Source organism: Neofelis nebulosa, chromosome 12 (genome assembly GCF_028018385.1).
Source record: "Neofelis nebulosa isolate mNeoNeb1 chromosome 12, mNeoNeb1.pri, whole genome shotgun sequence".
Classification (NCBI taxonomy): Eukaryota; Metazoa; Chordata; class Mammalia; order Carnivora; family Felidae; genus Neofelis; species Neofelis nebulosa.
Genome location: NC_080793.1, coordinates 83103575 through 83131195, shown reverse-complemented (window position 1 = coordinate 83131195; position 27621 = coordinate 83103575). Strand labels below are relative to the sequence as shown.

The 27621-nt window shown below is 37.6% G+C and overlaps 2 protein-coding genes across 4 annotated transcripts in view; one reads left to right on the top strand and one right to left on the bottom strand.

Annotated features, from left to right (window-relative positions):
* Nucleotides 1–248, bottom strand: part of PTAR1 (protein prenyltransferase alpha subunit repeat containing 1) — a 50844-nt gene extending 50596 nt beyond the window's left edge. For both annotated transcript variants that reach the window (XM_058695740.1, XM_058695742.1), the window contains exon 1: nt 22–248. In XM_058695740.1, the coding sequence (XP_058551723.1) occupies nt 22–107 (86 nt within the window). In that variant the 5' untranslated portion in view covers nt 108–248. The remainder of the gene's footprint in view (nt 1–21) is intronic.
* Nucleotides 249–291: 43 nt separating this feature from the next.
* MAMDC2 (MAM domain containing 2) overlaps nt 292–27621 on the top strand; it is a 400592-nt gene continuing 373262 nt past the window's right edge. For both annotated transcript variants that reach the window (XM_058695733.1, XM_058695734.1), the window contains exons 1-2: nt 292–408; nt 5229–5345. The gene's annotated coding sequence lies outside the window, so the exon portion shown is untranslated. The remainder of the gene's footprint in view (nt 409–5228; nt 5346–27621) is intronic.

Genomic DNA, 27621 nt, shown 5'->3' with positions numbered 1-27621 from the left:
CGCCGCCGGCGCCCGACTCACATGTGCGGATTCCTCCTGAAGGCGTTGGTGATGTCCTTCACTACCCGCTGCACCAGCACCGCCACCTCCTCGCTCGTCTCGGCCATGTTGGTGGCGGCCGCGGCGGCTCGGGCGCGCCTCCGGGAGAGCGCCGGACGGCCGGCGGGAGTTCCGCGAGGAGCGCGCGCGTGTGCGCCGGTTTGGCCGCGCTCCCGCCCCCGCCGCAGTCGCGGCCGCCGCCGCAGCCGCCGCCGCCGCCGCCGCCGCCGAGCACTTCCGGGTCACGCCGCCGGAGGCCGGGGCGTGGCGCCAGCCGCCCACTGGGGCTGAGGCCGCCTGGTTGGTCCCCGACTTTTGTTGGTACCCGAGTTTCCAAGTGTCCCGGAAGATGCTGCAGAGTTACTTGAGGTCAATGTTTTACACGTTTTATGTTAATTTGTAGTCCACTCAGGGCCGAGGAGGGAGGAGTCTTGCTAAAGTCAACCTTCCGGAGCCAGAGTCGGTCTGAACCCCACCCCCGACGCCGCCCGGGCCACCCACTGTCAACTGCTCTGGGAACCAGCCCCCGGGAGCTTCTGGAGGAAAGTTTAACGCAGAGCGCCGGTCCTCTGGAGCTGTTAGTCCCCGAGTGTTTGAGAGCCTCTTCGCTTTATTTTCCCAACTGGAGGGACGAGGCGGTCCGCAGACGCTGGTGGCTGAGTGAGCCCCAATTGGACCGTGTTGGTGACCTTGTTTTGTACCCGCGTGCCAATTTCGCCCTCCGAGCAGCCATTTTCAAAAACTGAATTAAGAAAAGTTTAATTAATCCATTAAAAGAGGAAAAAGGAAAGTTAATTGCCACCTGGATATAGGGTGTGGACATACAGAAATATGTTTTAGATTTTCTGCTTTGAGTGTACTTCATTTTGTACATCATTTGGCGTGCTTTGAACGTTGTGTGTCAGTTTGGGAGTTAGAAAACCAAGATCCTGACGAAGTTTGCGCTTCATAGCCATTAACCCTGCTACAAAAAATTTTTTAAGAAAACCTAGCTTTCTACTTCATTTAGATTTTGAAATGCCATAATTTTCACAGGTCAGATTTCCCTTCACCCTTCTGTGGTAGAAAAATCTGGGTGCCTTTGGTTCACTTATTTTTACTTAATCCTTGCTTGAGATCCGTATCTTTAAAAAAAAAACTTTTTAAAATCAAGCTCATAGTCTGTTTACTGTGAAACAATGTGGCACATTTGAAGTAGGATTGATGATTGTGAAAGTAGAAACCATACATTTGTTGCCAAATTAGTGAGTGAGAAATATAAACAAACTATATATCCAGCGGATGCTATTCCCTGTGGGTATGTTTGTAAAGGTTAGTTAGACCTGCTGTCTGGACACCGGCCTTCTGGTTTTAAAAGAAATGAATTAGAAGGTTCATAAAATTGTATAAAAGCCAGGTGGGACATTTGAGTAAAAGGAAACAATCCTTAACCTCTTGACAGGTTCCCAAATGAGGCAATGACGGGAGTGAATGTGTGTTTAGATTCTAAGGCCAAGGATTACTTCAGATATCCTAGTTACTCTTTAAGAATGTGATACCAATCCTCAAATGGTTCGTGTTACAACTGGCAAGCCTTCTTCGTCTTCACTTAAAGACTTGCATCCTTTCCTAACAAAAGATGGAAAATAAATCCTGACTTCCCAAAAATACAAACATTTTTTTTTTCAGAGACTTCCATTTTTATCTTAAAAATCAGTGGGATTTGGGGGCACTGGGTGGCTCAGTCGGTTAAGCCTCCAACTCTTGGTTTCCGGTCGGGTCATGATCTCATGATTGATGAGTTCAAACCCCACATCCGGCTCTGCCCTGACGGTGCCGAGGCTGCTTGGGGTTCTCTCTGTCCCACCCCTTTCTGCCTTCCCCGACCCCCGCCCCCGCCCCCACAATCTCTGGGTCTCTCCAAAATAAAACATTAAAAAAAAAAATGAGATTTAAATTTTTCACTCTAATATATTTAACAGGAAAAAAACCACAAACTTTGTCCTTAGATCCCGAAGTAAAATTGATATTCCAGAAAGATAATTAATTTTTCTGTTTTTCTATTTACGCCCTCCCACAAACACACACCTAGGTACACACACACCTTCTTTGAAAGGCATGAACTCATTTGAAAGGCATGAATTATATGTCTCATGTTTCTTCTAAGAATTCACAAATTGTTTCACCCAATTTTGGATTTATGTTTAGAACTCAAATTTTTTAGAATTGGAGCATATTAGAACTGTAATCTAGCCCTCTAATTTTGCATATAAAGAAATAAATTCAAAGAAGTTAAGAATTTAAATTTATGAGACTTTATAATGATATGTATCTAAGGAGAGGATGTGATAAATTTAGCATGATTTGTTGAAAAGATTTGTTGAAATCTTTTGTCAAAGATTTACATTCAGGGATCTGCAAAATATATTTACTGCTAATAATGAAATATTGTAAATACCTTAAATGCCCAACACTGGGAATTGAGTAAATTATAGTAAATCTATAAGATCAAATACTATTCGTCATTTAAAAGCACATTAAAACTAAAAGAGTATATACCAAACTCTTAGTGGGAGATATATTTATAGGAGAATTTTACTAAGTAACTCAAAGAACAAAGTATAATATTTATAATTTAAGAAGAATTTTAGAAGTTTATGTTAATAAAAATATTAGTCAACTATCTCGTATGCATATTAATTTTCTTAGAGATATTGATTTTTAAGTGACCTCTAGTTGTTCACATATCTGTGAATATTATTTTGACAGTCCACCCCCCCCCCCAAAATCATGCTTTTCATTATTTTAGAAGACTATTTGATAATGGGGAAAAGGTAGATACATAATGACAAAAAGAAATACCAAAACAGCATACAAGACGATGCTAATGATGTATATGTAAAACAAATAGTATGTAATATCAATGTAATCACATATACATACATATAATAGACTGGGAGTTTATAAACTGAAATGTTAACAGTGGTTATCACTATATGATGGAATTACTTGAGATAATTAAGACCTATGTACATTCTTTATATTCTTCTGGATGTTCCAGATTTTCTATGATGAAAAACCTAATGTACGTATTAAGGGCCTTGGAAGGAAAGAAAACAAGGTGATTTTAATGATGAGCCTAGTAATTTCTTTCGTGAAGTGCTGTAAAGAAACTTATAATCTCTTTCAGTCTTCACTCTATTATTCTATTTCTAACACTATGATGTGTTGTTTATTTATTTATTTGGGTTGGACTCCATTTCCCATGGTAACGTTACACAAGATAGAGTGTAAATAGTACTAAACATGTTCTTGCCATGTGCCGTTATTACAAAAGCAAACTTCTTCCCACCATTAAGAAAAAGTAAATGTTCAATTTTAAATGATTCCTTATAATATTACCATTGTAAGTAACTATGTAATTACAGTGTGCCAAACCTCAGCCGTATCACCATCGTATTAACCTAAAATCCAAGAATTTACTGGCAAAGAAATAGAAGGGAAATAAGGATGCTAGTCAGAAAGCTTCAATATCAATGTCTTTTAATGAATTCTTTTTTTTTTCTTTTTTTTTTCTTTTTTTTTAATGTTTTTTATTTATTTTTGGGACAGAGAGAGACAGAGCATGAACGGGGGAGGGACAGAGAGAGAGGGAGACACAGAATCGGAAACAGGCTCCAGGCTCCGAGCCATCAGCCCAGAGCCCGACGCGGGGCTCGAACTCACGGACCGCGAGATCGTGACCTGGCTGAAGTCGGACGCTCAACCGACTGCGCCACCCAGGCTAATGAATTCTTAAAAGAGGCCAACAGGAGTGATAATCATTTTTGAAGTTTTTATTAAATACCACTTCGGGAAAAAGAAAAGAAATTAGTAAATGATTTTTTTCTTTTTTAGAGAGTGCACATATGAGCAGGGGAAGGGCAGAGGGAGGGAGAGACAGAGGGGGGAGAGAGAGAGAGAGAGAGAGAGAGAGAGAGAGAGAGAGAGAGAGAGAGACAGAACCTTAAGCAGGCTCCATGCTCAGTGCAGACCTCAACACAATGCCTGATCTCATGACCCTGGGACCATGACCTGAGCCAAAATCAAGAGTTGGTCACTCACCTGACTGAGCCACCCAGGTGCCCCAATAAATGAATTTTAAATGGCATGTGCATTAAACTGAGGAGAGTTTTGGTATACCCTTTGCCTTGGGGTGTGGGTTTATTTTCCCCAAAGAAAATTTCATGGATAATGAAGTATGATTTTTTTTTAATATGTATTTTCAGAGTGAGAACATGCATGCACAGGAGAGGGGCAGAGAGAGGGAAAAAGAGAGAATCCCAAGCAGGCTCTGGACTGTCTGTGCAGAACCTCACAGTGGGGCTGGAACTCACGAACCTTGAGATCATGACCTGAGCCCAGATGAACAGCCGGATGTTCAACTGAGCCACTTAGACGCCCCTCTCAAGTACTATGTTTTTACACTTAGTTGATATTGTTAGCCCTTCATTAATTGTTGAGATAAAGATGAGAATGCATTTGATACCATCTTTAAACTTGGAAGCACTATGTAAATGATTACTTATTTCTGTGACTAAAGAAAGCCTCATTACAAGTAAATCAGTATTGGGGCACCTTGGTGGCTCAGTTGGTTGAGTGTCCAACTCTTGATTTCAGCTCAGGTCATGATCCCAAGGTCATGGGATGGAGCACCTCATTGGGCTCTGTGCTGAGCACAGAACCTACTTAAAATTCTCTCTCTCTCTCTCTCCCTCTCTCTCTCTCTCTCTCTCTCTCTCTCTCTCTCCCCCTCCCCCCTTCTCCCCAACTTGCATGCATGCTCTCTTTCTCTAAAATTAAAATAAAATCAATAAGTAAATCAGTATTAAAACACAACAGTAAACTAAGATAAGGCAAATACTAACCTTCAATATGAAACTCTGTTTAACATTATTAAAGAAAATTATACTGATTATAAGCCTCCTACTTAAAACATGAAGGTTTTTTAACCTGACAGAGTTGGTAAATGTTATCAAGATGCTAATCATGAAGATGATTTAAATAGGCAGTTAATGCTGATATTAGAATCCCTGAGGTTACAGAAGTGAGGATACTAGTTGCATAATAAGGTTTTTGTTGCTGACTAAGTGATGTTTTATTTTTCTTGACATTTGATAGTCTGAAAATATCATCCTTTTGCTTGGCCCTCTTCTTTCTTCCTGCCACAGAGGCCCAGGAGACCCATGATGTAATCTTCAGAAAAGAACAGAAGAAGCTGTGTGAGAGAAAACACAGAGAAAAAGAGGCGGTCCAGGACTTGTATGTGGAAATAGCTAGGGAGATAGGTATGTTTCCATAATGCAATGAATGTTTCATGTATACTGAAGATGTCAAATTGTTGTAGGAGTTTTCTTAGTAATATGCCTTCTATTGGATGGTTAAGTGAAACAAGTTCCCAATTGTGAGTACATTCTTAGGGCTTTTTTTCTGTTTGCTGTTTTGTTTGTTCCTTGGTATAAATATTATTATATTAAAACCTTAGAGTTAGGTTAAAAAAATCATTTAGAAAGTTAGTAAAAGGTTCATTTGACTACAGCAGAGTTTCAGTCTGAGACTTCTTCAGTAATTGCCTAAAAGGAAGACAAGGCTGGGGCGCCTGGGTGGCTTAATTGGTGAAGCATCTGGCTTCGGCTCAGGTCATGATCTCACGGTCCATGGGTTCGAGCCCCGTGTCGGACTCTTTGCTGACAGCTCAGAGCCTGCAGCCTGATTTGGATTCTGTGCCTCTTTCTCTGTCTCTGACCCTTCCCCGCTTGTGCTCTCTCTCTCAAAAATAAATAAACATTAAAAAAAATTAAAAAAAAAAAAGTAAGACAAGGCTGTACCTCCTCTTCCTTCATCTCCTTCTTAATTTACAACCCAGAATTTTGGTTACAAACATATACCATATTTCTCAGTTTCTTCTTGTTTTCCTATTTTAAGCCAGTGCTGACACTTGTCAAAATTAACGTTAGGCCAAAATTACCCGTAGGAAATGATGAGCATTCTTTGTTAAATACTGAATTATGTTCTTACTTGAGTATAGCATTTATAGAGAATTATAGTCCCATTGTCTAAGTTTTCGGAAGAAATGCCATAGAGTAACTCCCCAATTTTTGCTGACTTTAGGCACTTTAATTTCTCTGGTAAGTCTCCCAAATCACCATCAGTGTGCAAAAAGGCCAGTGCAAAATATGGGCTGTTTGGTTTATAGATGGAAGGATGACTACCGTTGCTGAAAGAATGAGAGTCCAAGCAGTTGCACTTATTTATTCCACAAATTTTAATGACTGTTGCTGTGTATAAGATGCTGTGTCAACGGTTGGGTATACAATGGTGAGAAAAACAGACATTATTCTTGCCTTGTTGTGGGACTTACAGTCTGATGGAAGACCTACACAATATTCAAGTAAACAGACAAATGTATAACAACAAACTGTAATACAAGGCACAGAAGGGAAAGGCAGAGTACCATGACAGATGATAATAGTGTGGGGGTAAGGGCATGGCTTTAGAAAATGTGATCAGGGAAGTCTGTTCTGTGTGGTGATACTTAAGCTGAAACATGAAAGATGAGAAGGAACCAGCCCAGTGAAAAGCAGGGAAAGAGCCACACCAGCAGTGGAAACAATATGTGTGAAGGCTCTAAGAAGAAAAGAGCTTACATAGCCTGTCTCAGTAACCAAAAGAAGACCAAACTAGTAACTTTTACTGGCCTGACAATGTTTGTAAAGTGATTTCAGATTCAGTATTGCTGTCACCTGAATGTCAACTATAAGCATTATTACCTAGCTCCAGTTTTTCTTCCTTTCTATATCCTTTTTGTTTTCTACATGCTACACTGGGCAGCTCACTATGGACAGCTCATGTTGCATGGTTACCTGGTATACCATGAATCAGGTATTTAGCCCGGGCAGCCCAGTAGCAAGCCTGGAACTATTTCTCAAATGGGTAATATTTATCTGTAGAAGATGAATAGGTGGCTTTTTCCCCAAACCTTAGGGAAAAAACCTTTTTCCCTAACCTTAAGGTATTGCCATGATTTTTTCCTCCCTGCTATTGGGTCTTCTGGATCATATGGCCCAAGATCAGCTTTCCTGGAAGCTCTGGGGTCCATTCAAAACTATGAATTACTCAGAAAATTACTCAAACTAGAACATTCACATGGAGTATATCTTGCCTCCTGAATCCAAAGTGACCCATGTTCCTCTTTCTCAGTGGCAGAGTGTGCAAGATGAAGCAACTTGCCCTTCACCTTGGTGGAAATATTTTGACATGTCCCAGATGACTGAACTCTTAGCAACTTCACTATGATTTCAGTCCCTTGAATGTTTTAAGGTTTATCTTCCATCCCCTGTCATATAAATTCTTCCCAAGGAATATAGAGTATTTGCTACTTACTACACATGAAGTCAAATACCTCAGAGGAAAGGACTAAAACTATCATTGTATACTCATAGACTTGCATATTCTAATTTTTTTTTCAACGTTTTTTTATTTTTATTTTTGGGACAGAGAGAGACAGAGCATGAACGGGGGAGGGACAGAGAGAGAGGGAGACACAGAATCGGAAACAGGCTCCAGGCTCCGAGCCATCAGCCCAGAGCCTGACGCGGGGCTCGAACTCACGGACCGGACCGCGAGATCGTGACCTGGCTGAAGTCGGACGCTTAACCGACTGCGCCACCCAGGCGCCCCTAGACTTGCATATTCTTGTTGTATATATCACATGTAACTAATAGTTGTCTTATTCATTCAGGATCTTTACCCTTGTATAGAAGATCAGCTCCGCAAGGGCTAGAACCCTGTTTGTCCTGTGTGTCCTGTGTGGTGTTGTATCCCTGTGCCTCGCCCTGGGCTCTCAATTAGTACTTAAATGAATGGATAGAGGGATGAAAGGAAAGGTTGAGGGGAAAATAGGAAAGGACAGAATAGCCAACACATAATATAGATGTAATAAAGAAGCAGTAGAGGAAGTCACCTAGGAATTTAGTCAGAGGCTTAATCATAGGAAACTCAAGGCCGTATTTCTGCAGTTGAAATTTTTCTGGAAGGTGTCAGGGAGCCATTAAAGGGGTTTATGCTTCTTGGCTGACACTCATTCTTCAAAAGTGCTCTCATTGCTTTATACTGTAGTTAGTTATCCATACATATGTAAATAAGCACACATATTTGTACATACACATTTCGAGTTTTATTTCATGACACAGTGAGAGAATCCATTTCATTTTTAATTTTGTTTTCCTAGCACCTGGCATATTACCTGAGCATAAAGAGCATTTCAACATTGGTTAAATGAATAAATAAAGACCCAATTAAAATACTACCTCTATTATGAAGACTTCTTTGATCACCCCAGGTGGTAATGCTCTCCTATATTCTTAAGTCCATTGTACTTTATGTAGCCTTTGCTTGGCACTTTTCATTTTGTTTTATGGAATTGTCAACTTCATTTTTGTAGCCCAACAACATAGTACAGTTTCTTATATGAAGCAGACATTAAGTATATATTTATTGAGTGGCAAAAAGACAGTATGTTTACTCTTTTATTGTTAATGTTATAGGTAGCAAATAACTATACAATGAAAATCATAATTCTTAAAATTTATTCCATTGTGATTCTCATAGATTTATTCTATAATGTTATTTTCACAAATTGAGTGGGTGTGGATGGTATAGGAAAACTTTTGTTTTGGAAAAAGTTACAAATCATGTTAAATCTTTTTTAAAAACCCTTTTTAAATTGAGATAATCACATACCATAAAGTTCACACTTTTAACGTGTAAAATGTAGTTGTTTTTAGTATACTCACAAGGTTATAAAACCATCACCCCTATGTAATTCAGAACATTTTCATCACCCCTTACCAAATCTGGTTCTCATGTTAGCTTTGTCACTTCGGATTCTAGGGTTTGTTTTCTTTCCATCTAGCATGGCTTCTAATCTTGTTGAAAACTGGACGTGATATCTGGGGCAATAGAAACTGAGGGAAATAGGCCTTTAGTAAGAGGTTTTATGTTTTTGTGGTTAGGAGCTGGACTGTGTTTCATGTCATAGCTGTAGCTACAGCTGAGGGGGCCACAGGACTCCATTTACTCAGGTGCATTTCCTTAGGTTTCCCTAAGAATTCCTTCTTACATAGAATTTGTGTCTGGACACTCTTTCAGTTATAATCCGCTATGATTATACTGGAACCCTGTTGATGTGGCGCTAAGATGTTGTGGGAGAGGAATTGTTCTGTAATTTTATGAATGACTCTCAGTCTCTAGTGGGCTTGAGTCCTTGGGCTGTCACTTTCAGAAGTGCTCCTTAGCTTTTTGATTTTTTTCCTCTTAGGTTAAATAGGATTTCAAGAGGGGCTGGAGTTGGCTAATTGCCCTTCCCTGGGTCATGTAAGGGTCTGGTAACATCATTTTACTTGGAGCATTGGTCTTTATTACAGAGAATGCTTTGGGTGTATTTCAAAATGGTAATTTAAAGTGGATGGGTATTTTGGGAGGTCATTACCATGAGAACCTGGTGGGGTTCCTTGAGGTAAAACTCATAAGAATCTTTGGGTTCCCCTAAGATTGGGTCCCCAAGGAGCTTCTCAGTCTTGACCTGGTACACACTCAGTGTCCAGCGATTTGTGAAGATTATCACTTAAGTATTCATAGCAGTTTAAGACTCCACCATCTTTGCTCCACATAAGCTGATCTCAGCTGTGATTCTCTGTGTTTGGCTGTCTCTCAGATTTCTGGGTGATGGTTTGTCCTGTGATCTTAATTCTCTGATGGGTCTAAGAAAAGTCATTTATTTTCAGTTTGTTTACCTTTAGTCTTGTTATAAAGATGTAGGTGAAGACTTCCAAGCTGTATACATTTTGTAGCTGAAACCAGAAGTTCCAAACTTTTTTTAAAGTGCTAAATAGAACATAGTTTAGACTTTGTGGGGTTGTATGGCCTCTATTCCAGTTACTCAACTCGAGTGCTGTTGTAGCATAAAAGCAACCATGGGCAATACATAAATGGATGGGAATTTATATATTGTTTTTCTTTTTTCTTTTATAAATTTTTTAAAAGCTTATCTATTTATTTTGAGAGAGAAAGGGAGAGGGGAGGGGTGGAGGGAGAGGGAGAGAGATAATCCCAAGCAGCCTCTGCACTGTCAGCCCAGAGCTGGATGTGGGGCTCAAACTCATGAGCCATGAGATCACGACCTGACCCAAAACCAAGAGTTGGATGCTTAACCGACTGAGCCACTCATGTGCCCCTATTATTGTTAAGTTGTCATTTTGTCTTTCCATTCTGTCAGTTTTTGCCTCCTGTATTGGGGCTTTGTTGATGGGTGCATGTATGTTTAAAATTGTTATGTCTTCTTGGGGCACTTGGGTGGCTCAGTCGGTTGAGCGTCCAACTTTGGCTCAGGTCATGATCTTGTGGTTTGTGGGCTTGAGCCCCACATTGGGCTCTGTGCTGATGGCTCAGAGCCTGGAGCCTGTTTCAGATTCTGTGTCCCCACTCTCTCTGCCCCTCCCCCACTCATGCTCACTCTCTCTCTCTCTCTCTCTCTCTCTCTCTTTTAAAAATGAATAAACATTTTTTAAAAATTAAAAAAATTGTTATGTCTTCTAGGGCGCCTGGGTGGCGCAGTCGGTTAAGCGTCCGACTTCAGCCAGGTCACGATCTCGCGGTCCGGTCCGTGAGTTCGAGCCCCGCGTCAGGCTCTGGGCTGATGGCTCGGAGCCTGGAGCCTGTTTCCGATTCTGTGTCTCCCTCTCTCTCTGCCCCTCCCCCGTTCATGCTCTGTCTCTCTCTGTCCCAAAAATAAATAAAAAACGTTGAAAAAAAAAATTAAAAAAAAAAAAATTAAAAAAATTGTTATGTCTTCTTGATAGATAGGTCCTTTTGTCATTATAAAATATCCTTCTTTGTCTCTAGTAGCAAATTTTGTCTTAAAGTCTATTTTTTTTGTGGTATTAGTATAGCTACTCCAGTTCTCTTTTGTATACCATTTGTGTGGTGTATCATTTCCCATCCTTTTCTTTTCTTTCTTTTTTTAATAATTTATTTGTTTTTAATTTACATCCAAATTAGCATATAGTGCAGTGATTTCAGGGGTAGATCCTTAATGCCCCTTACCCATTTAGCCCATCCCCCCTCCCACAACCCCTCCAGCAACCCTCTGTTTGTTCTCTGTATTTTTTTTTAACGTTTATTTATTTTTGAGAGAGAGACAGAGCATGAACAGGGGAGGGGCAGAGAGAGAGGGAGACACAGAACCCAAAACAGGCTCCAGGCTCTGAGCTGTCAGCACAGAGCCCGACGCGGGGCTCGAACTCACGGACCATGAGATCATGACCTGAGCCGAAGTTGGACGCTTAACCGACCAAGCCACCCAGGCACCCCCTGTTCTCTGTATTTAAGAGTCTCTTGTATTTTGTTCCCCTCCCTGTTTTTATATTATTTTTGCTTCCCTTCCCATATGTTTATCTGTTTTGTATCTTAAATTCCTCATATGAGTGAAGTCATATGATATTTGTCTTTCTCTAACTAATTTCACTTAGCATAATACCCTCTAGTTCCATCCACCTAGTTGCAAATGACAAGATTTCATTCTTTTTGATTGCCAAGTAATACTCCACTGTATGTGTATAGATAGATAGATAGATAGATAGATAGATAGATAGATAGATACACATATATACATATATGTATACATATATATACCACATCTTCTTTATCCATTCATCTGTTGATGGACATTTGGGGTCTTTCCATACTTTGGCTATTGTTAATAGCACTGCTATAAACATTGGAGTGCATGTGCCCCCTTCAAAACAGCACACTTGTGTCCCTTAGATAAATACCTAGTAGTGTAGTTGCTGGGTCATAGGGTAGTTCTATTTTTAATTTTTTGATGAACCTCCATACTGTTTTCCAGAGCAGCTGCACCAGTTTTCATTCCCACCAGCAGTGCAAAAGAGATCCTCTTTCTTTGCATCCTTGCCAACATCTGTTGTTGCCTGAGTTGTTAACGTTAGCCATTCTGACAGGTGTGCGGTCATATCTCATTGTGGTTTTGATTTGTATTTCCCTGATGATGAGTGATTTTGAGCCTTTTTTTTTCATGTGTTGGTTGGCCATCTGGATGTCTTCTTTGGAGAAGTGTCTATTCATGTCTTTTGCCCATTTCTTCACTGGATTATTTGTTTTTTGGATGTTGAGTTTGATAAGTTCTTTATAGATTTTGGATTCTAACCCTTTATCTGATATGTTGTTTGCAAATATCTTCTCCCATTCCATCAGTTGCCTTTTAGTTTTGCTGATTGTTTTATTTGCTGTGCAGAAGTTTTTATTTGGCTGAGGTCCCAATAGTTCATTTTTGCTTTTGTTTCCCTTGCCTCCGGAGACGTGTTGATTAAGAAGTTGCTGTGGCTGAAGTCAGAGAGGTTTTTGCCTGCTTTCTTCTCTATGATTTTGATGGATTTCTTTCTTATGTTTAGGTCTTTCATCCATTTTGAGTTTATTTTTATGTATGGTGTAAGAAAGTAGTCCAGATGAGGAGCACCTGGGTGGCTCAGTCAGTGAAGCATCCGAATTCGGCTCAGGTCATGATCTCACAGTTCATGGGTTTGAGCCTCGCATCAGGCTCTGTGCTGACAGCTCAGAGCCTGGAGCCTGCTTCAGATTCTGTATCTCCTTTTCCCTCTGCCCCTCCCCTGTTTTTTCTCTCTCTCTCTCTCTCTCAAAAATAAACAATAAAAAAATTATTTTTTGAAAAGAAAGTGGTCCAGGTTCATTTTTCTGCATGTTCCTGTCCAGTTTTCCCAGCACCATTTGCTGAAGAGACTGTCTTTATTCCCTTGAATATTCTTTCCTGCTTTGTCGAAGATTAGTTGGCCATACGTTTGTGGGTCCATTTCTGGGTTCTCTATTCTGTTCCATTGATCTGAGTGTCTTTCTTGTGCCAGTACCATACTTTCTTGATGATTATAGCTTTGTAATACTGCTTGAAGCCCAGGGATTGTGATGCCTCCAGCTTTGGTTTTCTTTTTCAAGATTACTTTGGCTATTCAGGGTCTTTTCTGGTTCCATACAAATTTTAGGATTGTTTGTTCTAGCTCTGTGAAGACTGCTGGTGTTATTTTGAAAGGGATCACCTATCCTTTTCCTTTCAAGTTATTTATGTCTTTTTTTAAATGTTTTTATTTATTTTTGAGACAGAGAGAGACAGAGCATGAGCAGGGGAGGGGCAGAGAGAGAGGGAGGCACAGAATCTGAAGCAGCCTCCAGGCTCTGAGCTGTCAGCACAGAGCCCAACACAGGGCCCGAACTCACAGACTGTGAGATCATGACCTGAGCTGAAGTCAGATGCTTAACCGACTGAGCCACCCAGATGCCTCCCCTCCACCAAGTTACTTATGTCTTCAAATCTATTCCTCTATTCCTCTATTATTATTTATTCCTCTATTATTTCCTTGATTTGTATTAAAATAGATACAATGTACCATTTTAATTAGCTTTTTTAATTTGTTTTTTGAGTTACATTTTTGTTGGGTTTCCTAGGGATTACAATTAAAATCTTGCTTTATAACAATATAGTTCATAGTAAAAACAACTTAATTTACAGTAGTGTACAAAATCTTGGCTCCTATATATTTTCACTCCCTCCTTTCTCCTTTGTGCTGTTAGTGTTACATATATTACATCTGTATATATTGTATGCCCATCAGCACTGATTATAATCATTCCTTCATGCAGTTGTTTTAAAAATCAGATAGGAGACATAAAAAAGGAATTCCAAATTTAAAATACATTTATACTGTATTTTAACTATTTACCTATTCAGTTGTCTTTACTAGTGCTCTGTATTTCTTCGTGTGGATTTGTGTTACTGTCTAGTGTCTTTTCATTTCAGACTAAAGGATTCCCCTTAATATTTCTTGTATGGCAGATATGCTTGTGACCAATCCTGTTTTTATCTGGGAATGTCTTTTTTCCCCCCTTTAATTTTTGAAGGATGGTTTTGCTGGATGTAGGAGGCTTAGTTGATACTCTTTTTCTTTCAGTATTCGGATATATTATCCCACTGTCTTCTTGCTTGTGTGTTTTTTTGATGAGAAATCAGGTGTTAATTCTATTGAAAAACATTTTCTTGCTGTCCTCAAGTTTTTCTTTTGTCTTTTGGCATTTTGATTATGAAGTGCCTAGCTGTGACTTTCTTTGAATTTATACCACTTGGAGTTTTGTTGAGCCTCTTTCATGTATTAATTAATAATTTTTGTCAAATTTGGGGTGTTTTTCAATCAATATTTCTTCAAATATTACCTATTCTTTCCTCTTTTCCTTCTAAATCACCATTTAGTAATGTTTAATATGTTTAGAATTCTAGATTTCATTATTACATTTTTTTATTTCTAGAAGCTGTTTTACAAATATGGTAGGTTTCTTTTTAGAGTTACCCGCTCCTCTCAGATATTTTCAGGGTTATCTTTTTCTTTAAATAGAATAACTGTACTTATTTTATAACTATATGTAGTATTTCCAATATCTGAAGTCTTTACATATCTGTTTGAATTATTGCTTTAGTTACTTATGATACTGTTTCCATGTGGACTTATCATTCGTGAGAAAATATTTTGAAGGGATTCTTTAAAGCCTGAGATAAAGATACCTTTTTCATAGAAAGATTTACTTTTGCTTAATTCAGGTGCCTGGTATACCACCAGTCTGACACCACCTTAAGCCAGTCACAGCTTAGGTTCCCCGAATATGAACCTTTTACAAAAATTCTGTCTTAAAGCAACCCTATGGTCTTAAGTTCTCAGGATATTTTTCTTTTACTCTCTCCCATGTTCCACAGAGTGCCATGAGTATGAGTGAGAGAGGTAAGGGTGTGTCTACATCTGGTTTATCCATACTCTAATCAGTCGTGTCCCTTTGAGATCCTATTTGATTCTTCATCTTGGGTTGGCCCTTGGTCTTGACATCTATTCCCATTACAGGTGAGACTGCCAAAACCAAAGGGCATGTACCTGGATCAGTAAGTGTCCTGAGGACAAGCATGGCTAAGGAGGTCAGGTGTTCCACTTAGCTATAGCTATTTGGGTTCCCCTTTCCCTTAGATTTTTGACCTATTGGTTTCTAGTCTCTTGACAGCTCTTTGGTGCTTTGAGGGAATTTTTTTAAACTTTAGCATTGCAGTTGTTTTCAACTGGAAGATTAGATTGAACAATCTAGCCCACCACTTTAGAAATAGAAGTCTGCATTAGAGTATAAACCTATAACAATACTATCTGAAATCTCTTATTCTTTGCCTTAAGAGACAAAGATTGGAATGGAAACTTAAAAAGACATTTTTAAAATACTTAGATTAATCACAGAAAGTCATTTATAAATATTTATAGAGTCACTCACTGTTTTTTAGGAGACTGGGTGCTACAAGTATACAAAGTTTTAAAGAACACGAACATTTTCATTAGGCAGGTTTTTATTCTGGTCGTTCTGAAATTGTAGTGTTCCTTTTAATTAAATTATCTTTTAGGATTAACTCATTTACAGGAAGAATTATGCTGTTAACCCCCTTAAAATCTCAGTGTGCTATAGGCCTACTCCTAGGGTAAAAAAATCTATGGCAAAGGATTGCATAGTTACACTTAATTTAAACAGGTTGTTTTATTTAAACTATAAGTTATTTAACAGTATTAATTATGAAGCAGTATTTTATATAAACAGTAAACATAGTTACTGTTACTATAAGATGGAAACAAAGCAGGTTTCAGGTTTAGTTTTGCATTATATGTAAAGAAAATATTAACTTTTTACATGTTTATAAGGGACTTTACGTTTTATAGACAGGATTAATATTTTAGGTTTTTCCTCGTTTTTACTCTTATATGTTTGCCAAGTTTATGAAGTCTTACTGTCATTTGGCAAAATGGTTTATTTGAAATGTACATGAAAAAGAAACTTGGCATTAGGCCATAAGTCACTAGTTTATGGATTTTTAACTTTAAAAAAGACAGTAAGATGTTTAGTTAGCTTTCAACATATGCCAGGTGAAAACAGCAGACATTTCTATCTAGAATTCATAACAACAGACCTTACTGAGGTGTTTTTGGATTCATTAGATATAGTTCACTAATTGTAAATTAAACACAAATTGATTTTTGTGAGTACATTATGACAGCATATTTTATTTGCAGAAAAGATGTTTTATTTTTTTCTTACTATTTATTTTTGAGAGAGAGAGAGAGTCTTGAGAGAGAGAGATCGCACATGTTCATGCAAGAGCTGGGAGAGGCAGAGAGAGAGGGGGAGACAGAGAATCCCAAGCAGGGTCCGCTCTATTAGCACAGAGCGCCACGCAGGGTTTGAACTCACAAACTGTGAGATCATGACCTGAGCTAAAGTCCAATGCTTAACCCACTGAGCCATCCATGTGTCCCAGATGTTTCATTCTTAACAACAAATGGGATCATGCAAAAATCTTGGGCAACAGTATAGAGGTAATGTCTCTTTACTATATAATTTAATAAAGAAAAGCAATGATTTAGCAACTGTGGATTTTTAACCCAAGTAACTCTAATAGTTATTAATGAAGTATTATAAGAAGAATTGTTAATTGATTTATATTCATAAAATGTGTTGAAATATTTCATTAAAGGTAAAATGAATAATTGTAAAGATAACTATAATTTAGAATTCTGATATTTGTATTTCCTTATTCTGTTTTAGTCTGAGTGACAAAAAGTACCATCAGCACATGCATTGTGGCTCAGATATACCTAATTACATTTTGTCTTGCTAATTCACTTAAATTTGTTTACTTTATAGGAAACTAATCCAGAGGAAATTTATTGTGAGATAGACTTACAAGGACATTCTATCTTCTGTTTTATAGACAGAAAACTTCTCATAGAAATAGAATATTTTTGGATAATAGTTTGCTAGAAAAAAAGATAGTTTTTATAATTTAGTTATAATGAACAGAAATTACAAATATTGAATATAGTAAGACTTTTAAAAAAAATGTCCTGCCATTTCTTTTGCCTCTTGACAGCAAAGAATATTGAATTGAACACATAAGCCATTGTGTTCACATGTATCTTCCTTTTTTTAAATTAAGTACAGTTGACATAGAATGTTATATTAGTTTTAGGTGTACAACATAATTTTATATATGACTCAGTGCTCAACATCATAAAGATAGTTACCATCTGTCACGGTAAAGTTATCACAATATTATTGACTGTATTTCCTAAGCTGGATTTTACATCCCCATGACTTGTTTTTTTTTGTACTTCTTAATTCCCTTTATATATTTCACCCATCCCCTCATGCCCCTTCCCTCTAGCAACCCCAATTTGTTGTCTGTATTTATGAGTCTGTTTCTGTTTTGTTTTTTAGATTCCACATATAAGTGAAATTAAGTGACATTTGTCTTTCTCTGTCTGACTTATCTCACTTTGCATAAGCCCCTTTAGGTCCATTCATGTTGTTGCAAATGGCAAGATTTCATTCTTTTTTATATTTTTAATGTAAGGTGGAAAGCTGACCTATAGCCACTTTATTAATGCACAGAAATAGCCTTAATGAATACTAACAATATTATACAGTCTCATGAATATTATTTGCTTGAAACTTCCTGTATTTCATACACTCCAGTTAAAATGACTTTATGTATTACTTGTGCAAATTTAATCCCATGCTAATGAATATGTTCTTTATACAAAAGTTCAAATAAAATGTAAAAATGTATTTCAGTTAAAATACATTCATTTTGATATTTTCTCTCAAAATTTTTGACAAGATTTAATTCTGACCAAGTGTTGTTCTGACCACATTGCACTTCAGGGCCCCCAAAAGTCCACATGCATTTCTGTCAGCATCAGAGTGAATTAGGTTTCTGGATACCATTGATGACAGACATTTGAGCCAACAGATCATACCCCAGTAATAGAACCAACTAATGTAAGCCATCTTGTAATCATTTTCCCCATTGATAAAATCCTTAGGTTAAGTCCATGATATAGTGCCAACTCAATACCAATATCAGGAAAGAAAGGGCTCTTTATTACTGGCTTCAAAAGAGCTAACAACTCTCTTCCATTTCAAGAAGAAAGGTGTTATTTCATAAATATGTGTTTTTCTATCAAGAAAAATAAGTGAAAGCACTTTAAAAATTAATTTTATATTCTTCTTTAAAACTTCAAAAATTTAGTTTTCTTTAAAACATAAAAAATTTAGTTACTTAGGGAGAGTCAGTCTAACTAGTGGGAAACCTGCATTGTAGAACTAATTTTAATGTGATATTGTGTCTTTCAAGTACTCTATTCAACAGCTGGAACTGTTAAGGTAATATTTTTAACTTGATGCAATAAAAATATGGGGTTCATTTGTGGTTAGCAGCATCCATTTTCACATAAACAATCCATTTGGTCAAGTATTTCAAGTGAGCAAACATTTGTTGGGCATCTGCTATGTGCATGCATGTCAGTGGAGCTGACGACGACGACCAAAAGAGACCTGGCTCCCAGGAAACTTACTTTCTGAATAAGATTAATTTCACTTACCTACCATCTTACTGAGATCAAATCTAATTTGCATGTCAAGACTTCCTTTGGAAATTGAGAAAATAAAAAGTTTTATCTACCTATTTAGAACATTAAAAGCTTTCAATCAGTACCATACTAATAAAGGAGATATAATTTGTTTACACAAAATATATTTCAGACTCGTATTTCAGAAATTGTATTTGGAAAAATCTAAACTGCTCCCTGACATCATTTTGACCATGTAAATAAGACTTTTTCATTTTGAATTATAAACCAGAATTGGAACTCAGTGCCATGCAATTTAATTCCTTTATTTTTAAGGGGGAGTTAATTGTATATTATTAGCAGCCAAATGTAGATTTTAAACGTAAGATGGCTAAAAAAAAGTCTAGGATTGTCCTTTTATTTATTTTTTATTTAAAAAATTTTTAATGTTTTTATTCATATTTTGAGAGACAGAGAAATAGAGCATGTGTGGGGGAGGGGCAGAGAGAGAAGGAGACAGAATCCAAAGCAGGCTCCAGGCTCCAAACTGTCAGCACAGAGCCTGACGTGGGGCTCCAGACCATGAACCACGAATCATGACTTGAGCCTAAGTCAGCTGCTTAGCTGACTGAGCCACCCAGGTGCCCCTAGGCTTGTCCTTTTAAATTCTAGCACAGGGTTTAGAAGCAAGCTCTCAGTCCATTCTTATATATTGACGTGAAGATAAGAACTTAGCTCTCTAGAATACATAATTATATAGCCTAGGCTATTTCAAGCTTTCAAGAACTGATAAAAGAGGAAGTTCAAGGGCAATTTATGTTATTCTAGATAGCTCTTTGCTGGTAGATGTGGCTTTGGAAACACATGAATTATCTGAGTGGGGAAAACTGGTTTTGAATTCTGAGCTTCTTTCCTTTTCTATCAGCATTTAGATTGACCCCACTGCAAAAAAAAAAAAAAAAAAGATTAGAACATGCTCCATGTAGTATTTTGAGGCGTGGTGTGTGTGTGTGTGTGTGTGTGTGTGTGTGTGTGTGTGTATTTTAAGATCACTCATATAGAAGAAAATTCTGTTTCATACCACTTGCCTTCATTCTTCCACATTTGAATATAGAGAGAGAATAGAAAAGGAGATTCGAGTTGAAAGGGTTTCTTTCTACATCCTGTTTCTTTAATTTCTCTTTTTGTTTCTAAGGGTTTCATACAAAGCAGGCTATGGAAACACTAACTGAAGAAAACACAAAGTGAACGCACAGGAGCATGTAATGGGCTGTTTGGAAGAATAACACTTGCTTATTTTTTCATGTGAACGAATGATTCATTTTGTGGTGGTTGTTGGATAATGACATACATTAGGTTCCTGACTGTCTTTCAGATTTTCAAATTCATGTGTTAATGCAATGAATATTTGTGGAGTGCCTACTGTTTTCCAGCCACCATTCTAAGCACTGGGCACACAGTTCTTACGGAGCACGTAGTCTTCTCAAGAGTTTCTCCATTTCTCTGTTAGCTATTACCTACCTTTTCCCATTGTTTCAGTACCTTTGCATCCATTTTCCTCCATTAGGATCCAATGTAATTTTGTTGACAACATGTAGCCGGGTCTTGTCTTTTTATCCACTCTGACAGCCCCCATCTTTTTTTGCTATATTTAGTCCATTGACCTTTTTAAAATTATTTTTGGATAGCTCCTCACAAAAATTAACCTCAAATGTCAGTAAGTGCCAAGGTTGAGAAACCTTGATTTAAATGAAAGCACTTAGCACAGTGCCTGGTACTTGTTAAATGCTTAGTAAACATCCATTCACCCTTCTGGGTTGATCTCCTGGTTTTCATAACAGTTCACATAATTGGCAGTCCGCTAAACTCACTGTGTATACCAAAGTTTCATTATAAGACATGCTTAAAAAAATCACTGTTTTAGTTTTTTCAGTTGGCACGAGATGTGATAATTTATATAGTTTACCCCTAAGTGTCTGTTATCAAACTATGTGGGTGTCAGTTAATGGCACCTTAAACTTCCAAAAAGGTAGTATACATTTCTAAGGTTCTAGGAATCTATTACCTATATTAGATCAGGATTTCTTGCAATAGTGCCTGTGGACATGAAAAAATAACCTATTCATATGTTAGCTGATTTATTATCAACAATCACATAATCGTTAATTCACTTTTCTCTTTCTTTGTCTTTAAAGGCCCTATCTCCAAATATAGTCACATTCTGAAGTACTAAGCTTTAGAGTTTCAACACATGAATTTGGGGAAAGACATAATTCAGCCCATAACACATATCAATTATACTTCTTTTTAAACTTTTTTTTTGGTGGTTATTCTAGAGTTTGCAGTATACATTTACTACTAATCCAAGTCTATTTTCAAATAACATACTGCTTCAAGTACCTCATAACAGTGTATTCCCAGTTCCTTCCTCCTGTCCCCTATAATGTTGCTGTTATTCATTTCACTTATATGTAAGTGATAATCACCTAATATACTGTTGCCATTATTATATTGAACAAACTGTTAGATCAAGTAAGAATAAGAAAAAGATTTTATTTTCCTCTTGTTACTTTTCTAAGGCTCCTACTTTACGTACATCTGAGTTTCTGACCTACATCATTTTTCTTCTCTACTTCTTCTACTTCTCCCTCACTTTTGAAAGATAATTTCTGTCACTACAGAATTCCTTTTTATTAAAAAAAATTTTTTTAACATTTATGTATTATTGAGAGCCAGAGAGGGACAGAGCGTGAGCAGGGGAGGGGCAGAGAGAGAGGGAGACACAGAATCCGAAGCAGGTTTCAGGCTCTGAGCTGGCAGCACAGAGCCCGACGCAGGGCTTGAATTCACAAATTGTGAGATCATGACCTGAGCCGAAGTCAGATGCTTACCTGACTGAGCCACCCAGGCGCCCCTCTGACTACAGAATTCTATAGATTGGTGGGGTTTTTTTTCAGTACTCTAAATATTTCACTTTACTCTCATCTTTCTTGCATGGTTTCTGAAGAGTAGTACAATGTAATTCTTATCATTGCTCCTCTAATTTAAGGTAGGCTTCTTTCAGGATTTTGTCATTGTCTTTGATTCTCTACAGTTTGAATATGATATACCAAGATGTAAATTTTTTTTTATCCTGCATAGTGTTCTCTGAGCCTTCTATATCTGTGGTTTGGTGTCTGTCATTAATTTTGAAAAATCCTCAGCCATTATTACTTCAAACCTATGTTCTGTTGTTCCTTTCACTCTTTCTTCCCTTTCTGACATTCCCATTATGTGTATATTATACCTTTTGTAATTGTCCCACTGATCCACTATAACATTGCAACATTTTGAAATGTCCAAAAAATACTTCTTCTCAAGAATAAAAAAAGTCAAAAGCTGGATGCAGGAACCACAGTTCCACTTCATGTATTTATCCATTCATCCATTCAGCATGCATTTTAATTGATTGTCGACTTTGTGTCAGTTCTCTAAGTGCCTTTATTTAATAACATGACCTTGTATGCATTATGTTCCCTTAAGTATCTCTCAGCAGCAACAACTTCATCACTTTGGGGCTGAATGAGGAATTAATAATTCAGCCTTTTGTTCATTTCCAAGATTTAACAGAAACCAGTTGGAAGAAAAAAAAACATATAAAAGCCTGTAATGATATTTTCAGCTTTTCTATGGCAAGAAATACACGTACAATTGATATTATTATTTACTGTTATTGCATTTTGCTTTTGAAGGAGGAGTGACTGTGTGTGGTCATCAAAATCCATCAAAAAGTAAAAACTAAAAAGGAGTTTGTAACCAGTGCAGGTTACACACAGTTTTGTTTGTGGTGAAGAAATCCAGTGAAGAGGAAGGTGAAATATGTTCATATATTTTAATGATTTACCATTAAAAGGACCAATTTAAAGGAAGAATATGAACACCACCACAGATGGCTTAATTTTACCCCTTGAACATAGTTCTTTATGCCATATGGAGAATCGTGCTCATTCTTCAGTCTGTAATAATCCCAGCAAAAGGGAAGTCATAACAGGGACAATATGTATTAATAAAAAACACAGAGACAGAATTGCTAAATATTTTTGATTTACATACTTGGTTCCAAATTGCTACATTGGGAAAGCTTTTATCTATGAATATCCCTCCATGATGAGGGGTTAAGAAATAGTATGCCTAAGGATGGCTTTCCCTATGGCCAGGAAAAAGTAGACTACCTTTCTAGTTTTGAACTTTGAAAAAAAAAGCTATATAAATTCTGGGGTATCTTGCTTTATGTGATAGAATATCTCAGAAAGGTCAGGTTGCCTATAACTTAGCATATAACATATATGCATATAACATAATGAAAAACATTTAAAATATACTGTGGGAGAACTAAAAACAACCTGTAAAGAGTCCTTTTGTACTATAGGGAATTACTGATCATTTCTGTCCCTGTGGGCTTTGTTTTTTAAACTTCTAAAAGAAAGTACAGGAAAAAATCTCCTTGACATTGGTCTTGGCAATGATTTTCTAGCTATGACACCTAAAGCACAAGTAACAAAAGCAAAATAGACAAGTGGGACTAGAAAGGAAACAATCAAAATGAAAAGACAACTTAGAATGGGAGAAAATATTTGCAAACCACATATTGAATAAGTGATTAATATCCAAAAAACATAAGGAAATCATACAATTTAATAACAACAAAAAATCCATTTTAAAAATGGGCAAAGGACTGAATAGACATTTTTCCAAAAGGAGATATTCAACAGGTACATGGAAAGGTGCTCAACATCACTAATTATTAGGGAAATGCAAATCACAACCACAAAGAGATATCATCCCTCACCTGTTAGAATGGCTGTTATTAAAAAGACAAGACAAGAGTGCCTGAGTGGTTCAGTCAGATTAGCATCCAACTTCGACTCAGGTCATTATCTCATGGTGTGTGGGTTACAGCCCCACATCGGACTCTGTGCTGACACCTCAGAACATGGAGCCTGCTTCACATTCTGTCTTTCTCTCTCTGCCCCTCCGCTGGTTTTGCGTGCTCTCTCTCTCTCTTAAAAATAAATAAGCACTAAACATAAAAAGACATGAGTACTAAAGAGAATGTGGAGAAAAGGCAGCTCTTGTACACTGTTGGGGGAATGCAAATTGGTACAGCCACTATGGAAAAGAGTATGGAGGTTCCTCAAAAAATTAAAAATAGAACTACCATATGACCCACCAATTCCATTAATGGGTATATATACAAAGGAAATGAACTCACTGTCTCCAAGAGTCATCTGCACCTGTACGCTTACTGCAACATTATTTACAATAGCCAAGACGTGGAAATAACCTAAGTGTCCATTGGTGGATGAATGAACAAAATAGGGCATATATGTATATACAATGGAATATTATTCAGTCATAAAAAAGAAGGAAATCCTGCCATTAGTGACAACATGGATGCATCCCGAGGACATTATGCTAAATGGAATAAGTCAAAGACAGATACTGTATTATCTCATTTATATGTGGGTTCTAAAAAAAAAAAAAAAAACTAATGTCCTGGAAACAGAATAGATTGGTGGTTGCTAAGGGTGGGAGAAATGGCTGATGGTGGTGGAAGAGTACAAACTTTAAGTTCTAAGATGCTTAAGTTCTAGAGTGGTAACAGGTAGTATACATGGTAACTATAGTGAAATTTGAAAGTAGCCAAGAGAGTAGATTTTAAAAGTTCTCACTACACACACACAAACACAAATTGTAACTATATGAGGTACTAGACATGTTAACTAACTCTATTGTGGTAACCATTTTGTGTGTACACACACACACACACACACACACACATTAACTTTCGACTGTGTCTTTTGTCACCCCTCCCCTAAGAATGCTTTCTCATATATATTACCTTCATCTCTGGTTCCTTCTGTTCCTGACATAGTTTAGTGTTGTTACTTCTTTTTATGTCGGGTTTCTCCTCCTCTCTCTCCTTCTCCCTCTCCACACGTATAACACACACATTAAAAGTCTGAAAAGACTCATGTACCCCAAAATGTTAATAGCATTTTTTTCTGAGTGATATAAGGTAGATAATCAATTTTTTTCCTTTTGTTTCTCTGTGTTCTCTAATATTTCAAAAATGGTTAAGTATTATATAATTGAACATAATTAAATTATAATGTTAAGGATATTAATGGAAATGTTTGGGAGGTTATTTTTTTAAGTTTATTTATTTTGAGACAGAGAGAGAGTACATGCACCAGTAGGGGATGTGCACAGATGGAAAGAGAATCCGAAGCAGGCTCTGCACTGTTAGCACAGAGCCCCAGGCAGGGCTTAATCCTATGAACCGTGAGATCATGACCTGAGCCAAAACCGAGAGTCGAATGCTTAACCAACTGAGCCACCCAGGGAGCCCCGAAAGGTTATTTTCAATACTTGCCTTCCGTATTAGGCAGAATTCTTAGCATATTTCTCCCTTTCTTGATAATGTTGATTACACAGGTCATACCTCCAGTCCAAGCCCTCTGCTAACCTCTACACAACTTCCAAAGTGATTTTTATAATGCACAAAATATGACTGCCAATTATATGGTAAACAGCTTCCAAATTCTTGCTCATGACAGAAGGCTTCCATAGCCTGACCCAGCCTACTATGTCTGGACTTAATCCCCATTGTTAGACTCTACCAGGATTGCATAGAGAAATGAGAAGTTGGATCTTACAACCTTGAAGAGTTAGTTCACTGATTGTGAACTTAGCTCAGTAGATTGTGAACTTAGCTCTGGTTAGTTCATAAAACAGGAGCTACCATGACATTTCAGAATCCTGAGTAATTATGTCCACTAAGCAAACCTAATTTGGTTAAAATAGGGAAACTTAGAATTGCCCTGGGAAGAGGAGATAGGCATCAGGAAAATGAGTCTTGAAAAATAGGAGAAGGCCTTGGGGATAGTAATACCATTCCTCCATCTGCAGGTGGAGTGATGAATGATTATAACCCATATTGTATGGAGTTTTTGAGTCTACACAGGCTTTTTATGCAAAAATACTATCTCTTACCCATCTATTTAGCCTTCAAAACAACTCACTGAAATCTTATTTGTATTTCAATTCACGGATAAGGAATGAGACTCAAAGAAATGAAATTGCTGATTCAAGATTACACAGCAAATTTGACTTAGACTTCCGTCTGCCTCCAAATTCTATGATCACGGTGGATAGAACATCAGGGTTTACTCTTTGATCCAACATCAAGAAGGTGGATAAAAGAAGGATTCCAGGTTCTGGAACTGGCTCTTTTCTGGGCCACCATAAAGCAGCCTCTTTGAACTATCTTTGCTCCTTTATTGTGACAGAACCACAGCAAGGGGTCATTACTGTGTTTATCTTGTGCCCAGCACAGTGCAAAATGCTTTACATTATTAGTACTTTTAATCCTTGGCAACCCCATAAAGGGGCTGCTTTATTCTTCTCCATTATCTGAATGAGAACAGTATGCCTCAGATAAGTGGCTTAGCCCAAAGCCACACAGTGAATTAGTGGCAGAGCTGGGACTTGAACCCAGGCCAACTTCTTGACAGAGCTCATGTTCTTCTGTTGAGCTTCACAATCCATTGCATGCCTTCCTCTGGTTAGATGGAATGGTTAGAAGTTGTTTTTGGTTTTGGTTTTTTAAATCGGGGATAGCTATTTTTAGAATTTGGGGTGTCACACATCAGCTTTTTATAGGGCCTCTCCTCTTCTCTCTTTGGCTCAAAGCCATACTGATTAAATGAAAGGGTATGATGACAACCTGTTCCTTCTCCCATTCTCCTCATTTCCCCAATCTTACCTTCTTAGTGCTCAAATATTACCAATCAATAGAAATTGTTTTAAATCAAATATCATTTGGCTTTAGTATAAAATCCGAGAAAACAAGAATTCGATAGTAAAAGGAACAGTGGAGTAGAAACAATGCCAAAATTAGAATCTAAAAATCTGATTTCCAGCTCTTAATTCTGCCCCTTTCTAGCTTACATGTGTTTGATCAAGCCTTTTCAACTGGTTTGAGATATCTATTTTCTTAAACTTCAGTAGTCAGTGACAGTTTCCCCAGTGCCTCCCCTCACTGAACATAGGGAAGATTAAACCAATCATCTTGGTCAATAATTCAGTAACAAAGACAACAACCCTAAACACCAGTATCCTGAATTCTCTCACTTTTAAGTCATTTTCTAAGAAAACCCTCAGAGTAATGTATAAGAATATTTTAAGAATTTCATTAGTTTATCTCTGGAAAATTAAGTCCAACTGATCTAGTTTTGATTTTCAGGTTTTGATTTCTATTAGAGTATAGTTTTTCTTTAAATAGCAGCAGTGTACCAATCTCTTTATGTAATAAGTGGGTATTTAAGACATGCTCAGAGGGAAGTGATTCTTGAACCCCTTTCCTTTCCTTTCAGTCCACGAATTATAACTGTGACAGTTAAGTGGGTGTATACTCTTTACTGTTATGAGAGCCTTGGTTCCTGATTTCCCTGAAAATACAAATTTTGAGAAAAAGCCATCCATATTTTCCTTGCTCAGTGTCCCCCACAGTTCTTTATTTCTGGTTCTAAATAGCATCCGTGTTTCTTGCCATGGCAGATTATAGCTGGAATCACTTTGACCTTGGCCAGAGCAAACGGAAGATGACTGAGCCAGAGCCGATCCCTGGCTTCTGAATGATAGAGCCAGCACAACATAGACAACATTCACCTTCCTCCATCAGAGCTTTTGCCCTGGGTCTCAATTCTTTCCTCCTGACTCTGATTTTCTCCTACTTTGAATGGGCTGAGAGACTTCCTTTACATGTTGGTCTGGAATCTGGATGTGGTGGTTATTGGTATGGGTGTAGTACCTGTGAGGGAGGATGGTGTTATCCAGGGAGAGGAGATAAATGTGAAAGAGAAGAACGCCACCAGGAGGACTGTGTCCTGCATGAGAGACCTCATTTATCATGTCAACTGTAATGCACTGCCCCCAAATAATTTTCTTGTTGGTATTTGAAAGGCTTTCATTAGCTAAATACATAATTATACACATAAATGAAGTCTGACGTTTA